At 38.3% G+C, this 19,285-nt stretch overlaps 1 protein-coding gene across 2 annotated transcripts in view; it reads right to left on the reverse strand.

Moving 5' to 3' along the window:
• The window catches only part of CAP2 (cyclase associated actin cytoskeleton regulatory protein 2), a 67,260-nt gene that overhangs the window by 23,103 nt on the left and 24,872 nt on the right, over positions 1-19,285 (reverse strand). For both annotated transcript variants that reach the window (XM_057367440.1, XM_057367441.1), the window contains exon 4: positions 12,101-12,178. In XM_057367440.1, coding sequence (XP_057223423.1) covers positions 12,101-12,178 — 78 coding nt within the window. The remainder of the gene's footprint in view (positions 1-12,100; positions 12,179-19,285) is intronic.

The following is a 19,285-nucleotide window of genomic DNA, read 5'->3' on the forward strand; positions in this document are numbered from 1 at the left end:
AAGGAAAGGAAAGGAAAGGAAAGGAAAGGAAAGGAAAGGAAAGGAAAGGAAAGGAAAGGAAAGGAAAGGAAAGGAAAGGAAAGGAAAGGAAAGGAGAAAAAGACCTTTAACGTTTGCCATTAACAATGGGTGGTCCAAAAACACCGTATGGTTTAATATTGTCCTCCTTGCCTACTGACTTAAAATCCAGAAAGAAAGGTCGCCATAAATTTCTACATTACAGTAACAATTATATTTCCCTCCTACGGTGGCAGTATATTAATAATGTAGAGGTTGTAGCAATGTGTATTAATAAAGTGTTGTAGCAAAAATTGTTCTCAGCACTGGCAGCATTTTCACACGCTGCCCAGATACAGGCCTGTATCAATCCCATAGCTCAGAGTTAGCAAAATGTTTGTGTTTTTCATCTGATATCCCTAGAACGTCTTCAGATGCTTGAGTTTTTCACGTTATTAAACAAGTTGCTCTKCCTTTAAGAAACACAAGCTACTTGTTAGTGGTCTGTTATATCTGACAACAAGACTGAGAAAGTAATACACTGAAGGCAATATCAATTTTACCTTTCCTTATTGGTACGTGTTAATGCTTTGGCTGCAAGTAATGTGGGAGGATTTAATGGGAAACATACTGTCTGCGAGCCACGGTTTGGGGAAGTTCTCAGGTGTTAATCAGAAACAAATGATATCCATGGGAATGATTGCTGAGTGGAAGGAATACTGTCTGGAGTGAAAAGCAAAATTAATGCAGAAGCTATCCAAGCTCTTTCCTGTGCAAAGTGAATGCTAATCACAATGGTTCAGTACCTCAGAATAACTAAGTTAGAGCACTAATTCACTGGGAAAAATTCTTCCACTCAGAAAACAGCAGATTGAGGGACATGGAGTCATCAGTTCACAAGCGAAACAACTGTTGCACCTCGCAAACCCTGTAATATTGCAAAAGCATGCTCCAAGAACCCATACAATGTCCCACCAAAGACACTGCACCATTCTGATTCTCCCTGGCACTTGACTTCGAAATCACTGAGGATGCACCTTTCCAGGACTACTTGTTATGTGCTTGCTGGAGACAACAAATCCTAATGGTTTTAGGACTAATGCTGCCATGACTCACTCAAGATGTTGGGCACATGTGTCCTGCTTGATGTCTGTCATCTGTAAGGTCTTTCTTTTCACCCTTCCACAAGACCTCAGCATTACAGAATTTTATGTCACCTTAAAATAAGCATGTGTCCTATGCATCAACACATGTCAAAAGACACTTCAAAAACATGACAAAAAAGAGGTTCTGCATTTTCAAAAGAACTTTGATCCACCCATGGAGCCTTAGCATTTTAGTGGAAGTGTAATTTTGAGTGTGCACCTGAAATATGTGGGGATATTTGATCTTTTCCTATGACAAAATGGGTTGGGAGAAAGCAGTATTACTGGGAAAATTACAGATTTTTTTGTTGATAACTTAATGTCCAGCATAAGTCATTAAGTCTGAAAAAAAACCTGAAACCTCCATCATTTGTAGTTCTTAAAATATTATTTTGTTGCCATAACATGAAAAAGCCTGCAGAAATTCTCCTTTCTAATTTTTGCTTGTTTGCAACATGCTGCAACTATTTGGTTCTTTCTTATTTTTCAGGGAGATATTTCAAGTATGACAGAACTTAACAAAACTGAAATTTAACAAAGTGCCTGTTCTGCTTTGGTATTATGCCGGTTTTCCTCCCATAAAGTCTGAGGRATAGTTACAGTCCTTAGCTTACTGTGAATCTTCATGGCCCAGTTCCAGCCAAAGAGAATATCAGGGCTAAAAATACAGCTCCACAGATGCCTGGTGTATCTAGACAGCACTGGGAGGCAGCACATTTCTGTGGATGGGGTACAGAAGGGAGAGTCCTTAAACAGGGGTTCTCTTGGCAGCTCTCCCACCAAATTGTCATCAGGTTCAGAAAAGATCTGTTAGCTTTCTGTGCTTTGATTTCCTAGATATGAAATGAAGTTATCATAGTTGTTTTATTTTTTTGTAGAATACTTTGATATCGATAGATAAGAAGGCAAAATTAGGGTCAATATTTTTCTGAATGCCCCAAAGTGACCCAGACTTCCTACTATTCCTCCTAGAAAAGCTCCCACACACTTTTCTGAGGATTTTCTATCAGTGGTACAGAGATAGTTTGTGTCTGTCAGAACACAGGACTTAATCTACCCAATGAATAAGTAATTGTGAGAAATGTTTATAAAAATGCAGTGGATTTATTAAATTTTACAGAACCTGTGCCAGTTTTAAAGGTGAAATAAGTATTGCTACAGAAAGTTGCTCAAAGTAATCACTGCCTTGGCACTGGAGTCACACCAGAGTGGGCTTGAGGCTTYGCTCAGCTCTGTCCCATGTGAGATGTCCTGGCAGAGCAGGGCAGTCTGTCTGCCTTCCCTTCACTGCACTCATCCTGTTCTGCARTGGCTACACAAAATGTGTGTGTTTGTGGAAGCTTCTTGCCATCCAGGTTTCTGTGTAAGGGCTGGACACAGGAACACCGGCCTGCAAGGAATCACTTAATTGAGTTCTGTCTCAGTTCTAAATTTTTAGTTAGTGATTAAATGACAGATGAATTAGTGTATGGCATATGGGTATAGAAAGGCTCCTTAAGTCTTGTTTGGCTTTGCAATGCAGAAACAGTTGTGCTGAGGGTTCTAGAAGAATAATCTCTTTATTGCAATGAATATTAGAACAGCTGGCTTAACAACATTGTTGTCTATATTGTATCTCTAAGAAAACCAAATTCCAGATGAATCAGAACTGTTGGAAAAATCTTCAGCATGCCTTTGGCATGTGCTAGATAAAATTTCTTGTCATTTAAGACGCAGCACAGTTGTTTAACAGAAATGTAAGAGTCTCTGTATAAACACCATTCCTRTTATAATATCAGCTTTGCTGAAATATTTAAAAATGCAACATGGGCACAACTGACAAATATCAGAAATAATTCCCAGTATCTTTTTCTCCCTTTTTAATAATGATTAAAACCAGATAGTATTTTTAAAYACAACTAACTAAACAACCAGCCAACTTACAAGGTTTTATAATTCTTATTAGAAAATTAAAAGTAGTGTAAGACTATTGCCATGATTAGCTGAAACACTCCAAAAAGGTTCCAGTATGCAACAAAAACAGCCTAAGGCTTTGGCTTCAGAGACTCAAGAGTCTCAGCCCAGTCTCATAAAATGGCCTGGAATACCAGTATTCCAATATATCACACTGCACAGACTTTTTTTTTTCTTCACATATTTGCATTACCCACACAAGAAATTCCCCAGATGACAGGCTTAATAGGACTGGGACACTCAATTCAGAAGAATGGCCAAARTTTTGGGGTTTGTTTGTTCGAAATCTGTGTGTAAAGTCAAGTCACACTAACTGAATGGCTTGCTTAAATTTGCTTGAGCCAGTGATTACCTGAAAATTTGACAAAATGAGAATTTTCTTGGGACCACTGCTGTCCAGAAACCTGCCAGTATGAATCACCAAGGCACAAAACACAGCAAGTAAATAAAAATATTGTTCTTTTGAGATCTTATGTATTTTTAAGCTAATCTTACATGGTTTTGAGGGGTGAGATTGTTTACTGAAGTATTTGTACATTGATGGGTGGCAACACAATTCAGACTCACAGTGTTTAAATCAGCCTGACCTGTTATGAAAAAAACATGTCAAGAGAACACATACCCTTTTAAGTTATGCAAAATGAAGCAATTGCAACCTTTGGAGTAGGAGCAGTAAAATAAAACTGAGAAAATTTGGGATCAGCAGCCCCTTCATTTTACACAGCTGCAATCCAAACACCATGACTACAACCTTTATTCCATGGTGTACAGTTCTGTTATTTTCTCCTTCAYACTCACATAAAATCTCCATCATACTTACTTTGTGTTTTTAAGGGGCAAGTTTGAAACATGGAGTTGATCTGAATCAGGTATCTTTGTATGTGTTGGCAAGTAATGCAGCCTATTGGAATGGTTCTGCAGAGCAACACAGCTGGTGCTGGGGCCTCGATACATACAGTACACATGTTGGGGRGGCTATTTTGGACTAGCTGTAAATTGTGGCTTAGGTGTTGTMTGGGAGTGTATCTTCCCCTCAAATTCATCAGAAAGACACCCAGTTTGTACACCTTGAGGCTGCTCTATAATGTGAAACATGGCATAGTAAACAGGGCTGATTTGAAGCAGAAATACAGTCCCACTGTGAGCTAAAATACCAGTGTAGGCAGAGCCATTATCTCTGCAAACAACCCAGTACAGTCCCATCCCACATTTCATCCTTTCAAGGCATGGAAGATGTCATGGATAACCACCGCCACACTCAGTTCAATTTCACAGGCAAGCATCTGCTCTCAACTAAGACTTGATTCCCTCTGCTGTAAAGGAAGAAAGAGATGTCCCCGAGGAGTTCTTTCCACGTATTGATATTATAAGACTGTGTGTTAGAAGACATTAACAGATGTGAAGAAATGGACTCTAGAGGTGCTGGCCCTCACTGTAAAGAGAGCCTAGAGAGACACCTTACACACCATTCCTACCTTKACAGCTGAGGAGCAGAAGCCCATCCTGTATCTACAGGACTAGGATCACCAATGAGATGCATATCTTTTATGAGTGGTTGTGATTCTAGAACTGAAACAGTTTTTTATTAACTGTGATTTCCCATATTTTGTATTTTCAAAATCTGTAAAAACACTTCAAAGTTTAAGTTTGTCCCTTTTTTGTATATATGCAGTTTAAGAAAGGTCTTTTTTCTGTAACTGTTTATTCATAGTCTGGATGGAATCAGTGTTCAGATTAGATGGAGAAATAACCTCTTTATTTAAGTATACATAAAATATAAGTTTTTTACCCTTTAAAACCCCTTAATTCAATGTTTTCCCTGCAAGTATTTTCTGACTGGCAGTAGAGACCATTAGTGAGATTTTTCCCTGAGATCACCACATATATGTCCCTCTGTAGTATTCTGATATTTTCAGAGTACAAAGCTCTCCTCCTACCTAACTAGAGAAAGACATTAATTTATTATGGCCTAGTTTTCTTAGATGGCAAATCTTCAACACAATGGYGTACCAAGTATTTGATCTATTGGTCAACAGTACAGATTTTGTCACTTCAACTCACTGCTGTGCAGCAGCAGGACTATGACACAGAGAGACAAATCTGCAGAACTGTCTGGTCAGCTTGATCAGCACAGAAGCTTAGACACATTTGTGTGCTTCCAAAATGACTTAATTGGTATTTGGCTTTTATTCCTCTTAGCACAAAAAAATCACAATCTAACAGCCAGTATCAGCTATAGCAATTTTGTCTTTTGTGGGAAAAAAATAGGGAACACCAAACCATAACCCCACATGAAAAATTACTACTTTAGTCATTTGTGGGCTTATTTTTAAATGTAAACTCTGAGGCAGGGCAAATGGAGAGGAATGCGAAAGACAAATAGCTTCTAACCAGTGGAGAAGTCCAGGGCCTGATACAGACWGTATGCATCATTTTACAGCACTGCAGAATCACACCTAATGCCTTTGGCTGGTTTTTAATATTGTGTGTGTTGTGCTCCTGTCCACTACAGCTTTTTGTGGGCAGTGTTTTCAATAAGGAAGCGTTCTCCTGCTTTAGGCACACAGGCAACGTCCCAAAAATAATCAACAAGATGAATTACACTAATGAATTGCTTCAACTTTTTGATTTACTACTCCTCAATCTTGCTGCTGTGATCATAGTCCATGGTGGGGTCCAAGGCATTACAGGTAGCAAGGCTCTGTCAGGGGACAGTGTTCTGTTAAGCCACCATTGTTTTGTTCATAACATCTGAGTTCTCGTGAATCTTTGCTAAGGGCAACTACCTTCCATAGGGCATGTCCCAGGAAAGGGATGTTAGATGTTGCAGGTTCCCATCCTTGGACAYGCATGTGGTTAACCTAATGTCTCCCAAGAGACAAACTCTAAGTCTGCCAGGTTCATTAGGAATTCCGGGAACTGGCACAACTTTTGGATTTCACAAATCATTGGTTGTGGTCTGATTTAGACCAAAGTAAAATTTGGGGGGAAAAAAAGTAACTAACCTGCAAATCAAAAAGCCCTGCTTTTTAGTTACCTGTACCCCCAGAGCTTTTCTTTTTAGAAGGTTATGTGCAGTCCAGAAATGCTGGGAAAGAACTGTGTAACACAGAGAAAGGAGAGTACTAGTGTGGATTTGTGTTTAGCAGAAACAAAGAATATGGTACTTAATGRGAAAGGGAGCATCCTATCAGCTTAGCTCAGCAGGGTATCACATGGCATAGTTTGAATATGAACATTGCTGCAGGGACTGAAAACTAGCCTGGTGATTTGAGGACATTGTGATAGAAACAGCAGAATTCCAGTACAGGTTTGCAGACTCCCAGAATTGCTTAGCAGGTACATCAAATGAGGATCCAGAGTACACAAGAACACTGGAGTTCCAAAGTGCAAGGGACCTTTGGCTACTGGAACCTGATTCTTGCATCGGATGTGAACTGCTGGCAAGTCTGTACCTGGGGATGTTGGTGTGAGCCAATCTAGAGCTGCAGCTGATGTGAATCTGTCTCCATTCTGTACAAGTTAGGTGATGTCGCACTGATCATGGCCCTTCTGTATTCCCTGGATCCCTAAGTGCCTCTGGGCCTTCTTATTGCTGAGTGCACTGAGTGAACTGAATCTCAAATGCATCCACCTTTTACTGACCTGGGAATTTTGGCCAACACAAGTGAAGAAAGTGAAATGCTACAAGAATATCTACAGATATCAACTACAAGAAAGACACTGAGGGGCTGGAGTGCGTCCAGAGAAGGGCAGTGAAGTTTGTGAAGGATCTAGAGAGTAAGTCCTTTGAGACATTAGGGAGCTGGGAGTGTTTCACATGGAGAAAAGGAGGCTCAGAGGGACCTCATCACTCTACCACTACCTCAAAGGAGGTTGTGGAGAGGAGGGGGTCAGTTTCCACACTGAGGTAACAGGATAAAAAAATGGCCTCAAGTTGCAATGGAGRAGGTTTAGATTGGAGCTTAGGAAAAATTTCTTCACTAAAGGGTTGTCAAGTACTGGAACAATCTGCCCAGGGAARTAGTTGAGCCACCATTCCTGAAGGTATTTCAAACACCTTAGGTGCTTAGAGACATGGTTTGGTGTTGGAGTTGGCAGCGCTGGGTTTATGATTGAAGTGGATGACCTTAAAGATCTTTTCCAACCTAAATGAATCTATGAACTGAAAATATAATGAGTTTGAGGCTGATAAAATGCAAATGAGKGATTCTGAGGCAGAATTATGAGATAACAGGTGTCAGGGGCTATCTGGTCCTGAAACTGAGTAAGAGTTTCCAACAATATCCAAAAATGAGCCTGGGAACTCTATAGTGCAGGGGGTTAATGACGGAAACTGTTGGTCCATCCCTGTGGCTGTGACCACACGTCACAGGCAGTTGTAGGCTTGCTGATAACAGAAATATGCCAACAGTTTGGCAAGATTTCAGAGAACAGGACCGGTGGAAGGGGTTCCTTTCAGCGCTCAGGACTCTCAGGCTCTGCCCATGTGACTCTTGGCACCTTCTGTTAGTTTGGGGCCTGAGTACCTTAAAAGGATTGAACCAAATTCTTCCTTAAGCTATTTCTAGATACAAAGGAGCAGGTCTGCAGCAGTCAACCAACTGAGAGAATGGCAGCAAAACTCAGCTCAAACTCTTTTGCATAATAAAGTAATAAATTAACATGGTGAGAAGTATCCTACTGTTTGTATTTTTGAAAAACAGTAAGGATGATCCCAGTAAGCATGAGGAGAGGTAAGGGGAAATGGAATGACATAAGCAAGTCAAGGTAATTAGAAAACAAATCCTGCTAGGATGCAGAATAATAGGTCCCAGGAGTCCTGTTATTGAAGTACATAGAAAAAAATGAGCAATCCCACAYTGACAGAGAGTAGGGAACTGTAAATCTTCATCTTTTCATTTTTACATAAAAATTCTGARAATGAGTCTTTTATTCAAAGATTTTGCCACAACTATTCTAACCCTACAATAGATTTTTTTTTTTGCTTGGCTATAAACCATAAAAACTCAAGGATTTGTTCTCATGGCTCTAAGTGCAAATTCAAATACAGTTTCTTGGGTTTCTCTGAGGTGGTACTGGGTATCTCTTTCCTACCAAAAAAAAGGGAAAGCTGTCTTTTAACTCTCACTTTTTTCCACCCCTCTCCTCCCAGCTGTGCATAGGATCTGGATATTTAAGCTAGGTATTTAATTGGAATGTTTGTCTGCACAATGTTAGTAATTAAGTCCAAGAGCTTTGGCAGTCATGTGAACTCAGCATTCTTTTCTAATGAGAATTATGTAATCATTTATAATCTGAACTGCATCTGCCAATTAAATCTGTTGGTAGTACTTCTTACCACGAATACGCTCATTCTGCATATGCTAATATTGATTCACAAAAATATTAATCTCATTAAGTTTTTCCCAGTATAGGAACAATGGATCCCTCATGGCCTCAAAGCAGCTCTTAAAATTGTTTTGAACTTTTTCTGTGAAATATAAAAACTCATCAAGGTAAGACAGTATATGAGTCACCATTTACAATGARTTTAGTGCAGTGACTGAGCAGCGATCAGTATTCATGATCACAAATTTTAAAAGGTTGTCAATAGATAAATTTTCTCAGGAACACTAACAAGTTTTCAAATTATTATATAATGAAAAAAACCTGTGTTTCAGTCAGGACTGTATTTGGCTTAGACTATGGGAAATAGAAAATTCAAATCCAAACTATTTCAGAATGTTTTGTGAAGGTTTATATTAAAACCTGTCTTTTGAATTGCCCATGCAACATGCAAACATATGGTCTCAAAATACCTTTTTAAACAACTTCTCACAGATCACAGCAATATTCTAATTTATCTTCCCTTTTCTATCTTCTCTGTATTATCCATATTCCCTTATACCTTTTACATTAGTAAACAATTTATAACAGGCTTTTTTGGTTTAATGTTTGAAGTTGGGCATCAGATAGTAATTTCTAGTAAGTGTATGAACTGAAAAATCTCATCTTGCTGAATGACCCTGTTTCTAGCAGCCATTAGCAGGGACATACACAAACAGGAATATCAACTGCTGGTTTTGTCATGTGATCTCTTCCACTGCACACACAAATATAGAACATGACCATAAAAAGTAACAGAACATGCTCCCTGCAAAGTAATTTATTGCAGTTGATGCTAGATTGGTATGCCAGCTGGAATTACCTTCCTGGCTCCTACTATTTTCACATACACAGATAATAAAGGCTGTTCACTKCAGCAGCTTCCAAGTTAAAAAAAGATAACATTATTAACAAGAAGCAAAAATCCACAAAAGCAACTTTTAGCAATCATGACTGTTTGAAAATATTTGCTAATGACTAGCAYGAGTTAAAGAACTAAATGAATTCCAGGGCTTCACCATTTTCATAGAGAGGAAAAAATACCATGTTTTGTACGATATACATTTCTCTTTGCTGAGCATAAAAATATTCAAGGATTATTATACATATAGGAGCTTTCTTTTTGTTTGAATTCCTTATTCATTAGTTTGTAATGCAAGAGCAAAGCTAATTTATTTTTCCAGTGCATTTTCCCCTCCCTCTTTTTTTTTAAAGGCACCATGTATGACATCCCAACATGACAGGAACTCAGTAAATCCCCTCAGTCTCCACACCACTGTCTCTGAATGTCTACAAAGCTACTATGCCATAATCGCAACTTGCTGGCTCATTCACAGCTTTACATTATAAAGCAAACAGTCTAGACAGCTGAATGACAGAATTACTCTCTTTTCTCTTGCATTTATAGATATGCTGTCATCTCCATTTGCTTTTCTCTACTCTGTGCATTCTGATACACTAATGATCAGCTTTCCTGTTTGGATTCCACACTGACTCCATGGCTCTAGGCTATAAATTCAACCAGAGCCAAGATGACATCACATCAGTAGGGTCCTGGGGGAGCAGGGGAGAGGACCTCTACTTCTTTCCTTCTCCTAGGTTAGCTGGTGATAACCAGCTTTTTCAAAATAGTTAACCAACGTGGCTTTACAATAGACATTTTTTTCCTCATTGAGATGGAGATATAGAAAGCCTAATGACTGGAACCATCACTTTCTGCAGTGGTAAAAAATATGCAATTTGTTCAGAACAGGCAACCTTCAATTACTTTGCCATCTGTCCATAATATAATTGAATGTATCTGTGCAAAAAAATATGCAAAAAAGAGAAAAAAGAATGAACAACAATACGTGTTTTCAATGTCTATAAAAACGTGTAGCTAACAGTCTTTAAAAAAAAACTTAAGTAATTGGACTGGGTTTATTCTCACTAATACAGAAACTAGTCTGTAATATTCCTGGTATTTTAACTTTGGAGTGATGTGTACAGACATATCATGGGGCATTTCCTCTGTGCTAAAAGACAGTTCAATGATAAAAGTGTACTTTCTTGCCTTCAACAGTTGCAGAAATCTATGCAAGGCTGATAATGTGCAACTAAGACATATGGATATGGATGGCCAGCTCTGGTGATGTTTATGAAAAGGTTTTTATTATTTGTTGGTTTTCTTAATGATTCTGTAACTATTATTCCGGATTGCTTGAGAATCTCCTTTTACCTCTCCTCTTTTTTTTTTCAGTGTGTTTTGTTGCTATTTTTAAATGAAAATTTCTAAACATTACAATTGAAAAAATCTCAAACTTGACTTTTGACTTGAGGTCAGAAAGTTGTAAGAATAAGAGAATAAGAGTAGGGAGAAGCCATTGCCATTCTCATGGGGAAAGCAGAGAAAATCCTCATGGCAGCACATCAGTACAGGAGGCCACACCAGGACCCACAGCTTTTTCTCGTACCAAAGCGGGGACAATCCCAACACTTCAGAACATTACATTACATTATGGGCCATTGGCAAATGTTCACGGGGGAATATTTTACCTATGAACACGTAGAATTTTGTGGGCCACTGGATGTGATTGTATTCACAGCCAATATAACTGACTGCTCGAGGCCTGTACCAATGGGAATTYTGCCTGTTCTCTGCAAGCCATGACCCACTTTTACTCCCTGAGATCAAGGACAGCTGGAAAAACAACTGATCCCTTCGAGATGGGTACTCTAAAGTCTTGCCTGGAACATCTACGCTTTTTTTTTCTTTTCCTTGAATATCCTTGCTGTTTAAACATACTGATTAGAAATACTTCTGATTTGTGTCTCTAAGAAAAATAGTGACAGCAAAACCTCAATAAATGATACCATGTGCAGAGAGTTCTGATTTGCAGAAACTGAGTTTACTGCACTTTGGAGCAGGAAGCTAGTGGAAAAAGGCCATGGAAAGACTGTGSAAGGAAAGACTTCATAATCTACATACTCCAAGAAGGAAGGTTCAAGGGTGGCCTCACAGAAGAGCTACATGATTGCTGTTCTCAGGAATGATACAGTGCTATTGGCCCTGAGCCTTCCAGAAACTACAAATGAGAATTCATAACACAGCTTCACTGAGCTTTCTAGTGAGGGGAGGATTTAAATAGTTACCACTAAAAATAAGTACATAAATCAGTTTGATAAAAGTTGTTTATTTAATTTTCTTCACAAAATGCTTTCCCATTCTTTAGAATTGGTCTAACCCAGACCTCAGTTTGGGGAATACTGAGAGTATGGGCCAATACTGGGGTTTCTCTCACTAGTTTATACACTGACTTCTGTGTCTATCATGTAGCATCCCTGTGGGGCTGGCAAATAGCCATTTTATTCCATGGCATTACCAGCTTCCAGAGAAAGACTGATCCCACTTACAGCTGTACAACRGAAACCTCCTTTGCTTTATTTAATGATCTTATATGTATTAGTACAGAAAAAGTTCTTAACCCTGGCCCATGTCTTTCTGATTATTACAGCACCATGCTTCTCAAAGTGAAAGCAAGCCTCTGAGTGCACTGTATAAACAAAGGAACAAACAAAAGCAAATGCAGAATCAATAACATATGGGAACACAGGCTTTTTATACACTGCCTTTCAAAACTCCATGTCATTTTCCTTACCTCTTGMGGCTCTTGACACTGAGATGCTAACACCAAGAAAGATCTCTGCGCTTGGAAAGCAGCACGTACCATCTCTGCCTGTAACAAAAGGAGGAATATAAATTAAACCTTAGCCTGTAACCTCCAATGCCTCTTTGTGGCAGCTGAAAGTCAAGTGCGACACCTCAAATCTTCCTTGATGCTTCTGATCTAAATCACAGTAACACTGACTGAAAGAAATGCATTAAAGTACTAGCTTAGCTATAATTTTTTTTTTACACCTAAGGTTAAATTCCCTATCTTCTTCAAATAGGAAGTAAAATGAGTTGATAAGAAGRCTTTTAGTTATAATTCCAACACTTAGTCATAGGAAGACCTAATTTAAACACGTCTAGGTATTTTAATGGCGATSCTTATACCCAAGTGCATGGCAAAAACTTATTACCAATGAGAACAGCAACCTGCAAGCTTTGTGTTGAACTGCAGCTTAGGCTGTGGTGATGTTTAGGATGAGTTAAGCTTGGCACGTTTACCGAGGGACTATGCTGTAATTCATTCYTTGCCTGTGATCTGTGGGCAGACTCTAAGATCGATGGCCATGAGAGACAGTGGCTGAAGGTTTTTGGGTWGTTTTCCACTCACAGAGCTCTAGAATTTGAGTTAAATCTGCACCTGACAGCATGCTTACATGTCACCAGTCACCAGTGTGGATGGGTAATAAATCTCTACACTCCTGCGTGTCTCCTACTGTTCRTATTTGTGGTCTTCCTCATTTATTTGAACCCTACATGTATTCCGTACATTCTGAATGATATGCATTGATAAAAATCAGTATTTCAGTATCACCTATTACTTATCCAGGTGGATAAGTAAAGACTAGGAGAAAGCACTACTGGTATAGAAAAGAATTATTCATAACTAGTGTRTATTGCTAAATAAAAAACAAAMCAAATTGAATGCTGTTAAGCTAATYGAATAAGAACAGGTACATTTATAATCACTTTGTGAAAGGGTGGGGAAGCTCACAGTGGTTTCCCTTGGGGTTTTTTCAACCTAAAAAGGAAACAAGRTATTTATATATACAGGCCTATGTGGATACAACTTAAAATACATRAAAGTCAGGAAATCTGACATCGTTGCAAAGTAAAACAGCCAAATTGTGTTTATTAATCTTAAAATGTGATGAATAAAACATAATCAGTTAGGATCAAAGTCGCTCCAAGGAAGATGGTAAAAGAGACCCAGCTCCCCAATATGTGGGGAGAAAGGGATAATATGGTCTGACAGGCTGAGATTTGGAAGGGTGTAATCATCTCTATAAATAGATAAAGAAATAAATACCTAGGGAAATTGTATGAGTATAGGAAACCTAAAATTTTCCAGCCAGAGACATAAATACCATCAATAACATCAAGGTTTTGATATTCTTAGACATTTCAGATGATGGGGTTTTTTGAAATTCRTAAAACAACAAAGTGTGGGTTATTTTAAGCTTAAGGGGGTTTTTTGTGTGTGTGAGGAGAACTTTGTAAAACAGCTGAGAAAAAACTKGTGCTCCTGAGGAGGAAGTGATTATGAATGAATTCAGTGCTTCTTAAATTGCAAGATGGACAAAAATAAATCTGTAACTAAGGCTTGGTGCAAGGCAAACTTTCACAAAATAGAAAAATCAGTAGAAGAAGATTGGCCTGAGGAGCTTAGTGATTTGAATGCAGGAAAGGATGGATTTACATTGAGAATGGAAATAATCAGTGAGSACTGGGCAGGAGGGAAAAATTGTAGGAAAGGGTTAGAGTCTCTAAATGAACAATAATGAAAGCAAAGYACGAAGAATAGGTACAAAACCCTCAAAGAGTGAAAGGAGGCATGGAAGCAGAACTTCTTTTCAGGCATGATACCACATACAAGGAAAAGAATGATGGATAAAGGCCTTGTTGAACTGTACCTTGTATGGGAAAGTAAAACAAAGACATGGTGTTTTTAGCTACTGGAACAATAAAGAAATAAAGCAATGGAGTGAGGCCCTGACACTGCTCTGAAAGGCAAGCTGGGCACGTCTACATTATTCTTGATGTATAGATTAACTGTTGCTGAAAAAAATGCTCTTCCTCAATTTCAAGGAAGTTGATRTACCTGAAGATACTGAAAGGATAGCTAGGGAGAATGATGACAAATCAATAGGATTACATCAATTGAAAGGGAAGTCAATTATAAGTAGCTCAATGTGACAGAATCATTGGGTCCATATTATTCTTTTTCTAGAGTACTGAAGACACTGGCAGATAGGAGCACAAGTAGAAAATATTTTAAATATCTATCATTTGGAGATAATACTAGATGACAGAAATACACAATGATGGACTGGACAAGTATGCCCAAGAAGAGGGATGGAAGATATTCAAGTGGTATCATGACTGTTAGCTTGCTTGACTTCAGTACCAAGAACATTTGAACCAGATTTGAAACAAGCCATTAAAATACATGAAAATTAAAAACAGGAGCAATTACAATGGGATCACCCATTGTAATTACATGGGATCAATGGTTGAAATCATTRCTTTGCTTCTTAGACAAGGATAATGTTCAGATCTAGTATATTTGGGTATCATATAAAATGCTTATTGTGGGTCATTATAGGAAACTCATACTTTGAGTGGAARTGACATAAGTATAAAAATTCTTCAATTGGATAAGAAGTTGGATAAGCAGAGGCAATAATAAGGTATATTACAGGTGGTATTACTTGAGAGGAATAGGACAATTCTTTCTCATAGACAATGCAAATCACAGAGAATAAAGAAAATGGTAGTTTCAGCACATGATCACAGGTCTGAAACCTGGGCCATGAATAAACATGGTCTCAAATTTATAAGACTTCCAACAATCCAAAAAGTGAAGTTCCGAAGAGATCTTTCAARTTCCTCTAAAGGGGCAGCATTATTTTAAGACAGAGTTTTAAATGCTGATTAAACAGATCATAAACATGAGCAAGGAGACCTTAGATACAGAAAATTAAGATTGTTTACTGAGTTCTTGAAGATATACTGAGCTGTAACATTAGTGAGGTTTGAAAAATGTGTGTCTGGCACTTTGTTTACACTGCATTAAATGTGATCTGGTTTTGGGATCCCAGTGGTCACTGTGGAGGCTGAAGAGGACTTTTTTTTTCTCCACTCTGAGTACACAGTAACAACTGGTTTCTTGTCTCATTCATTTTGATGAAGCACCGAAATTTGGTCGGAGCTGGAGACACTGTTGGATGATACACACTGATGTTCCTAAAAGAGTGACATTTCTTGAGTATGCCTCATGTGTATGAAAACTTGTTGGATGTGGAATCAGGATTCATTTCTCCTCCAGACTTGTATTTCTCCTCCTTCTCTACTGCAGAGTGCAGCCAAGGCCACTTTCTCAAAATGTCTGGGAACTGTCTAAAAGAAATCTTGTGCTATTAAGAGCACACAAGCCATAGGTAACACTCTTTTCAGTTACCTGTGCTATATTTAAATGGCAGCTTCTTGCATTTTTTTATTATCCAAAATTTATTAAAARATCTTTGAAACATTCAGGTGTTAGTGGACTACATATTGATTGCAAGGCTTGTGCTATGTGCCCAAAATTTATCCAGTCCCAARAGCTTTTAATTGTGTAGGGATCAGAGCAGCCAGATCGCTCACCTTTGAATATAAGTCTTAATCAAAGGATCGTGCTAACACAGTATTTGCATTTTACAAGAAGAATTTTATAAGAATTCTGCCACAGTGACTTCCTTTCTTTCTGCAACAGCATTAAAAACAGCTTTCAGAGTTTTACTGCTCCTGAGCATGCTGTACGTCTTTCCCTGCATCCCTTCAAAGCAGCAGAAGAGCTTCTACTCATTAAGAATGCAGTGGTTGAGTCTCTCACCATTTCAATTCTTTCTTGTAGTCTTTCAAACGTGACACTTCATTGCTATTTCCTTGCGCTTAGMAGCCAGGCTGTCTAACTAAGCAGACAGCACTGCACTTCTAGAGGCAGATGATCCTTTCATAGACGCCCCAAAACCAATGAAGACTAATGAATGAAAATGCACCAGAGGTGATCTTTCTCAACAACTTGTGCAGCTCAAACAAAAAACTRTTACAGAACAAATCAGCTGAAACTCTTTCAGTTATATTGAATTATAGTAATGAAGCCTGAGCATCAAAATAGGCAGGAAWCAGGAGCAAATTTATCAGAGTAGAGTACATGACCAACTCGCACACATCTATCTGCAGACAAAAATGAACATGTTTTGCAACAACAGAAAATTGACATCTAAAAACTATGGGYAATCTTTTTGGCATTCTTGAGATTATGCACAGACATATTACCAGACAGATTCCTCAGCTGAGGCAAATGTTTAGGAGAAGCAAGTTCCTCAAAGTATTTCCTAGTCTGCTTTTAGCAGTTTGTTCTAAAGGCTGRAGTAAACAGCTGTGACTTTGGACGTGAACGCCAAGACCATTCAGGCGGGCGCTCTATTCACTGCCTCAGTTTCCCCACTGGCAAAATGTGGAATAAGGTGTCTTAATCCTCCACCTCAGGTGTGTTTGACAGGTGACTTAGGTGACTGATTGGCTGGAAGAGCTGAAGTTTGACATGCATGCCATGACAGCCCAATTCCATGCCTGTGGAAACCTGTGGCTGACTAGAGAGACTTTTCTGCCACCACTGTATTAACAGTACAGACTGGCCTATMCTCAGTTAAGCCTGCAGATGATAATGGAGGTATCATACATATTTAGGAATCATCTTTTTAATAGCAGCTKTCACAACATAACGACAACTTTCGATATTTCTCAGAAGCCACTGCTTGAAAAATTGCCAGAGGCTCTGTGAGAGATGTGTAATGAAGACAACGCTGCTGACCCATTTGAAGGTGTATGAGTACAAATTTCACTCAAATTTGCACTGCTTCAAATTGAGTACATGTAGATGCACTGGACCTGAAGTTTAAATTGCCAGTTTGCTTTGACAAAGTTCACTTCTCAGAGCACATGTGGTTTTAGGATCTGCCTCTTTCTCATTTTAAGTGTTCTGTTGAATCTAAGTTGACCATCACTCTGGTATCCAAGTAGCAATAAATATAAATATTATTTATGTGCCAACAGTTTGGCAAGCTACAAGAATCAACAGGCACATACACTCAGATCTCAAGTTACAAGTAAATTCACTATTCCAAAAAAAAACCCAAAACTAAATAGAAGTAAAAGAAACAAACATGGGATTTTGTAATGAAATCCAGTCAAGAGAATTATCCTATTGACCTTATGATATTAAATTTTTCAAATGTTATTGTATTTCATACTGTATTTCCTCAGAGTCATATAATTTAAAAGCACAGTGTAAATAACAGAATCCCCTGGATTTCTGTTGTTGGAGAATACTACACATCTGCATATACATACATGCTGACATTAACAGAGATAATTAGCAAATCAAAATACAGTTCTAGACAGTAAAGAGGATGCAAGRGAAAAGAAATGTGATTCAGTGGTTCTGAGTTCAAAATGTAGTTTCTGTGGAAATAATTATGGGTCCTTTGTATCTAGTAAAAGACACAGTGACTGACAGCAAATGACAACTACAGATGGAGCTTCACTGACCCCAGCCTTGATCTAAAAGGGATAGAACTGCCAGAGGAACAGAAACAGTTTATCTTTTACATTCTGCTTTCAAAAGCCTCTTCAAAGTAAAGTGGTGAAGTGGCTAGTGGCTTGAAGGGTAAGGAAAGAAAAGGAAAAAGAACTGAGTTTAAATTAAATATGGGGCTGCCATAGAAACTATCCAGGCCAGCTGAAGAGACAGCATTTATTTTGAACAACTAACTGGCTGATAGAGATTTTTTAAAAACTGGACCAAGTGCTAAAGAATCACTGGCAGTTCTCCAAACAGTTCACTTTTTATACTGGTAAATGAAATGGTAAAAAAAGAAAAAAAAAGTCACCYTTTTTTACTGGCCCMTGCAAAAAATAGGGTTGAAATTSAAATCAAAATTGAAGTCAGTGGGAGATTTGACATTGGTTTTGACAGAACCAGTCATCACCCAAGATATTTTCTATTTTCWGACAGATACATTGGCTACCACCAATCAGCTGTCCCCTATACTGTTTTTTTTTGGTGTTCTGCAACCTTCGTGGCTATGTCTGTATTAGGGAATATTTGTTTAAATTTCTCCACATTGCTACTGCCTGTACAGTACCAACCAGTGCTATCAATAGTATTGGTGCTGGTCTCTCTGGATGTTTACATCTGCCAGTGCACTAAACACTGTGCACAGTGCCTGGTCAATACTACTTGTCTCAGAATAGCATCTGTATATTGGTTCATTAACTTTACCTTTTAGTAAGCTTGACTTAAACCACTCAGAGCTCTTATCTGTGGTGGAGCTCAAACCATACTGTTCTTAACATCTCTCAGTGCTAATTAATGATGTAAGACAGACAGAATTGTTTGGGGATAAAATTGATTCTGCCATATTATTTCTCCATGTGAAACATGAACTGTACAGMTGTACTGCAGTACAGGGATATTGAAAGCCACAATAGTTGTTTTTACATTAAAGACAATATTATTGCCTTGGYTAAAGAATGTACATGTTCTGCACATTTTGCACCAATAAAATATGGCACAGTGTTGCAGATCTCCTCTAAATTCCCACAGTTTTGACTGGTGTGTTTTTCTGACTGATATCAAGGGACTGTTAACTGTATACCTAATGAATACTACTTTAAWGTCAGCTTTGTTAATTAATTAATTATTAATACTGGGAGCAGAAACAGTCCATTATTTTGCTCATCCGCAACTGTTTCACACAGATATAAATATGTTGCTTTAGCTACATATTACTGCCAAGTGAAACAACAGGAGATCACATTCTCCAGAAATGCCTCAAATAACCTTTGCCACTCATAAGAGAAGAAGAAAAGTCCAGATAAAAGCTGTTGACTAGCTGACGCTCTCCCCTAAAGCTCAGGCTGCTTTTTTGTCTTCCAGATTCACAAATTCTTCATGAATCTCTTTGACAAGTGCCAAAAGCCTGCAACTCTTCTGACCTCTGTTCATTTCAGCTTTTACACAGAAGTTCCAAAAATAGATGCCATGTACTGATAGTTAGGGATACCAGAAGATTCAGCAAAATACTGAGAATTGTGTGCAAAAATAAAAAGTCCACTCATTAGTCAA

Source organism: Malurus melanocephalus, unplaced genomic scaffold (assembly GCF_030028575.1).
Source record: "Malurus melanocephalus ecotype Western Australia unplaced genomic scaffold, MMel_1.1 scaffold_79, whole genome shotgun sequence".
NCBI classification, from domain to species: Eukaryota; Metazoa; Chordata; class Aves; order Passeriformes; family Maluridae; genus Malurus; species Malurus melanocephalus.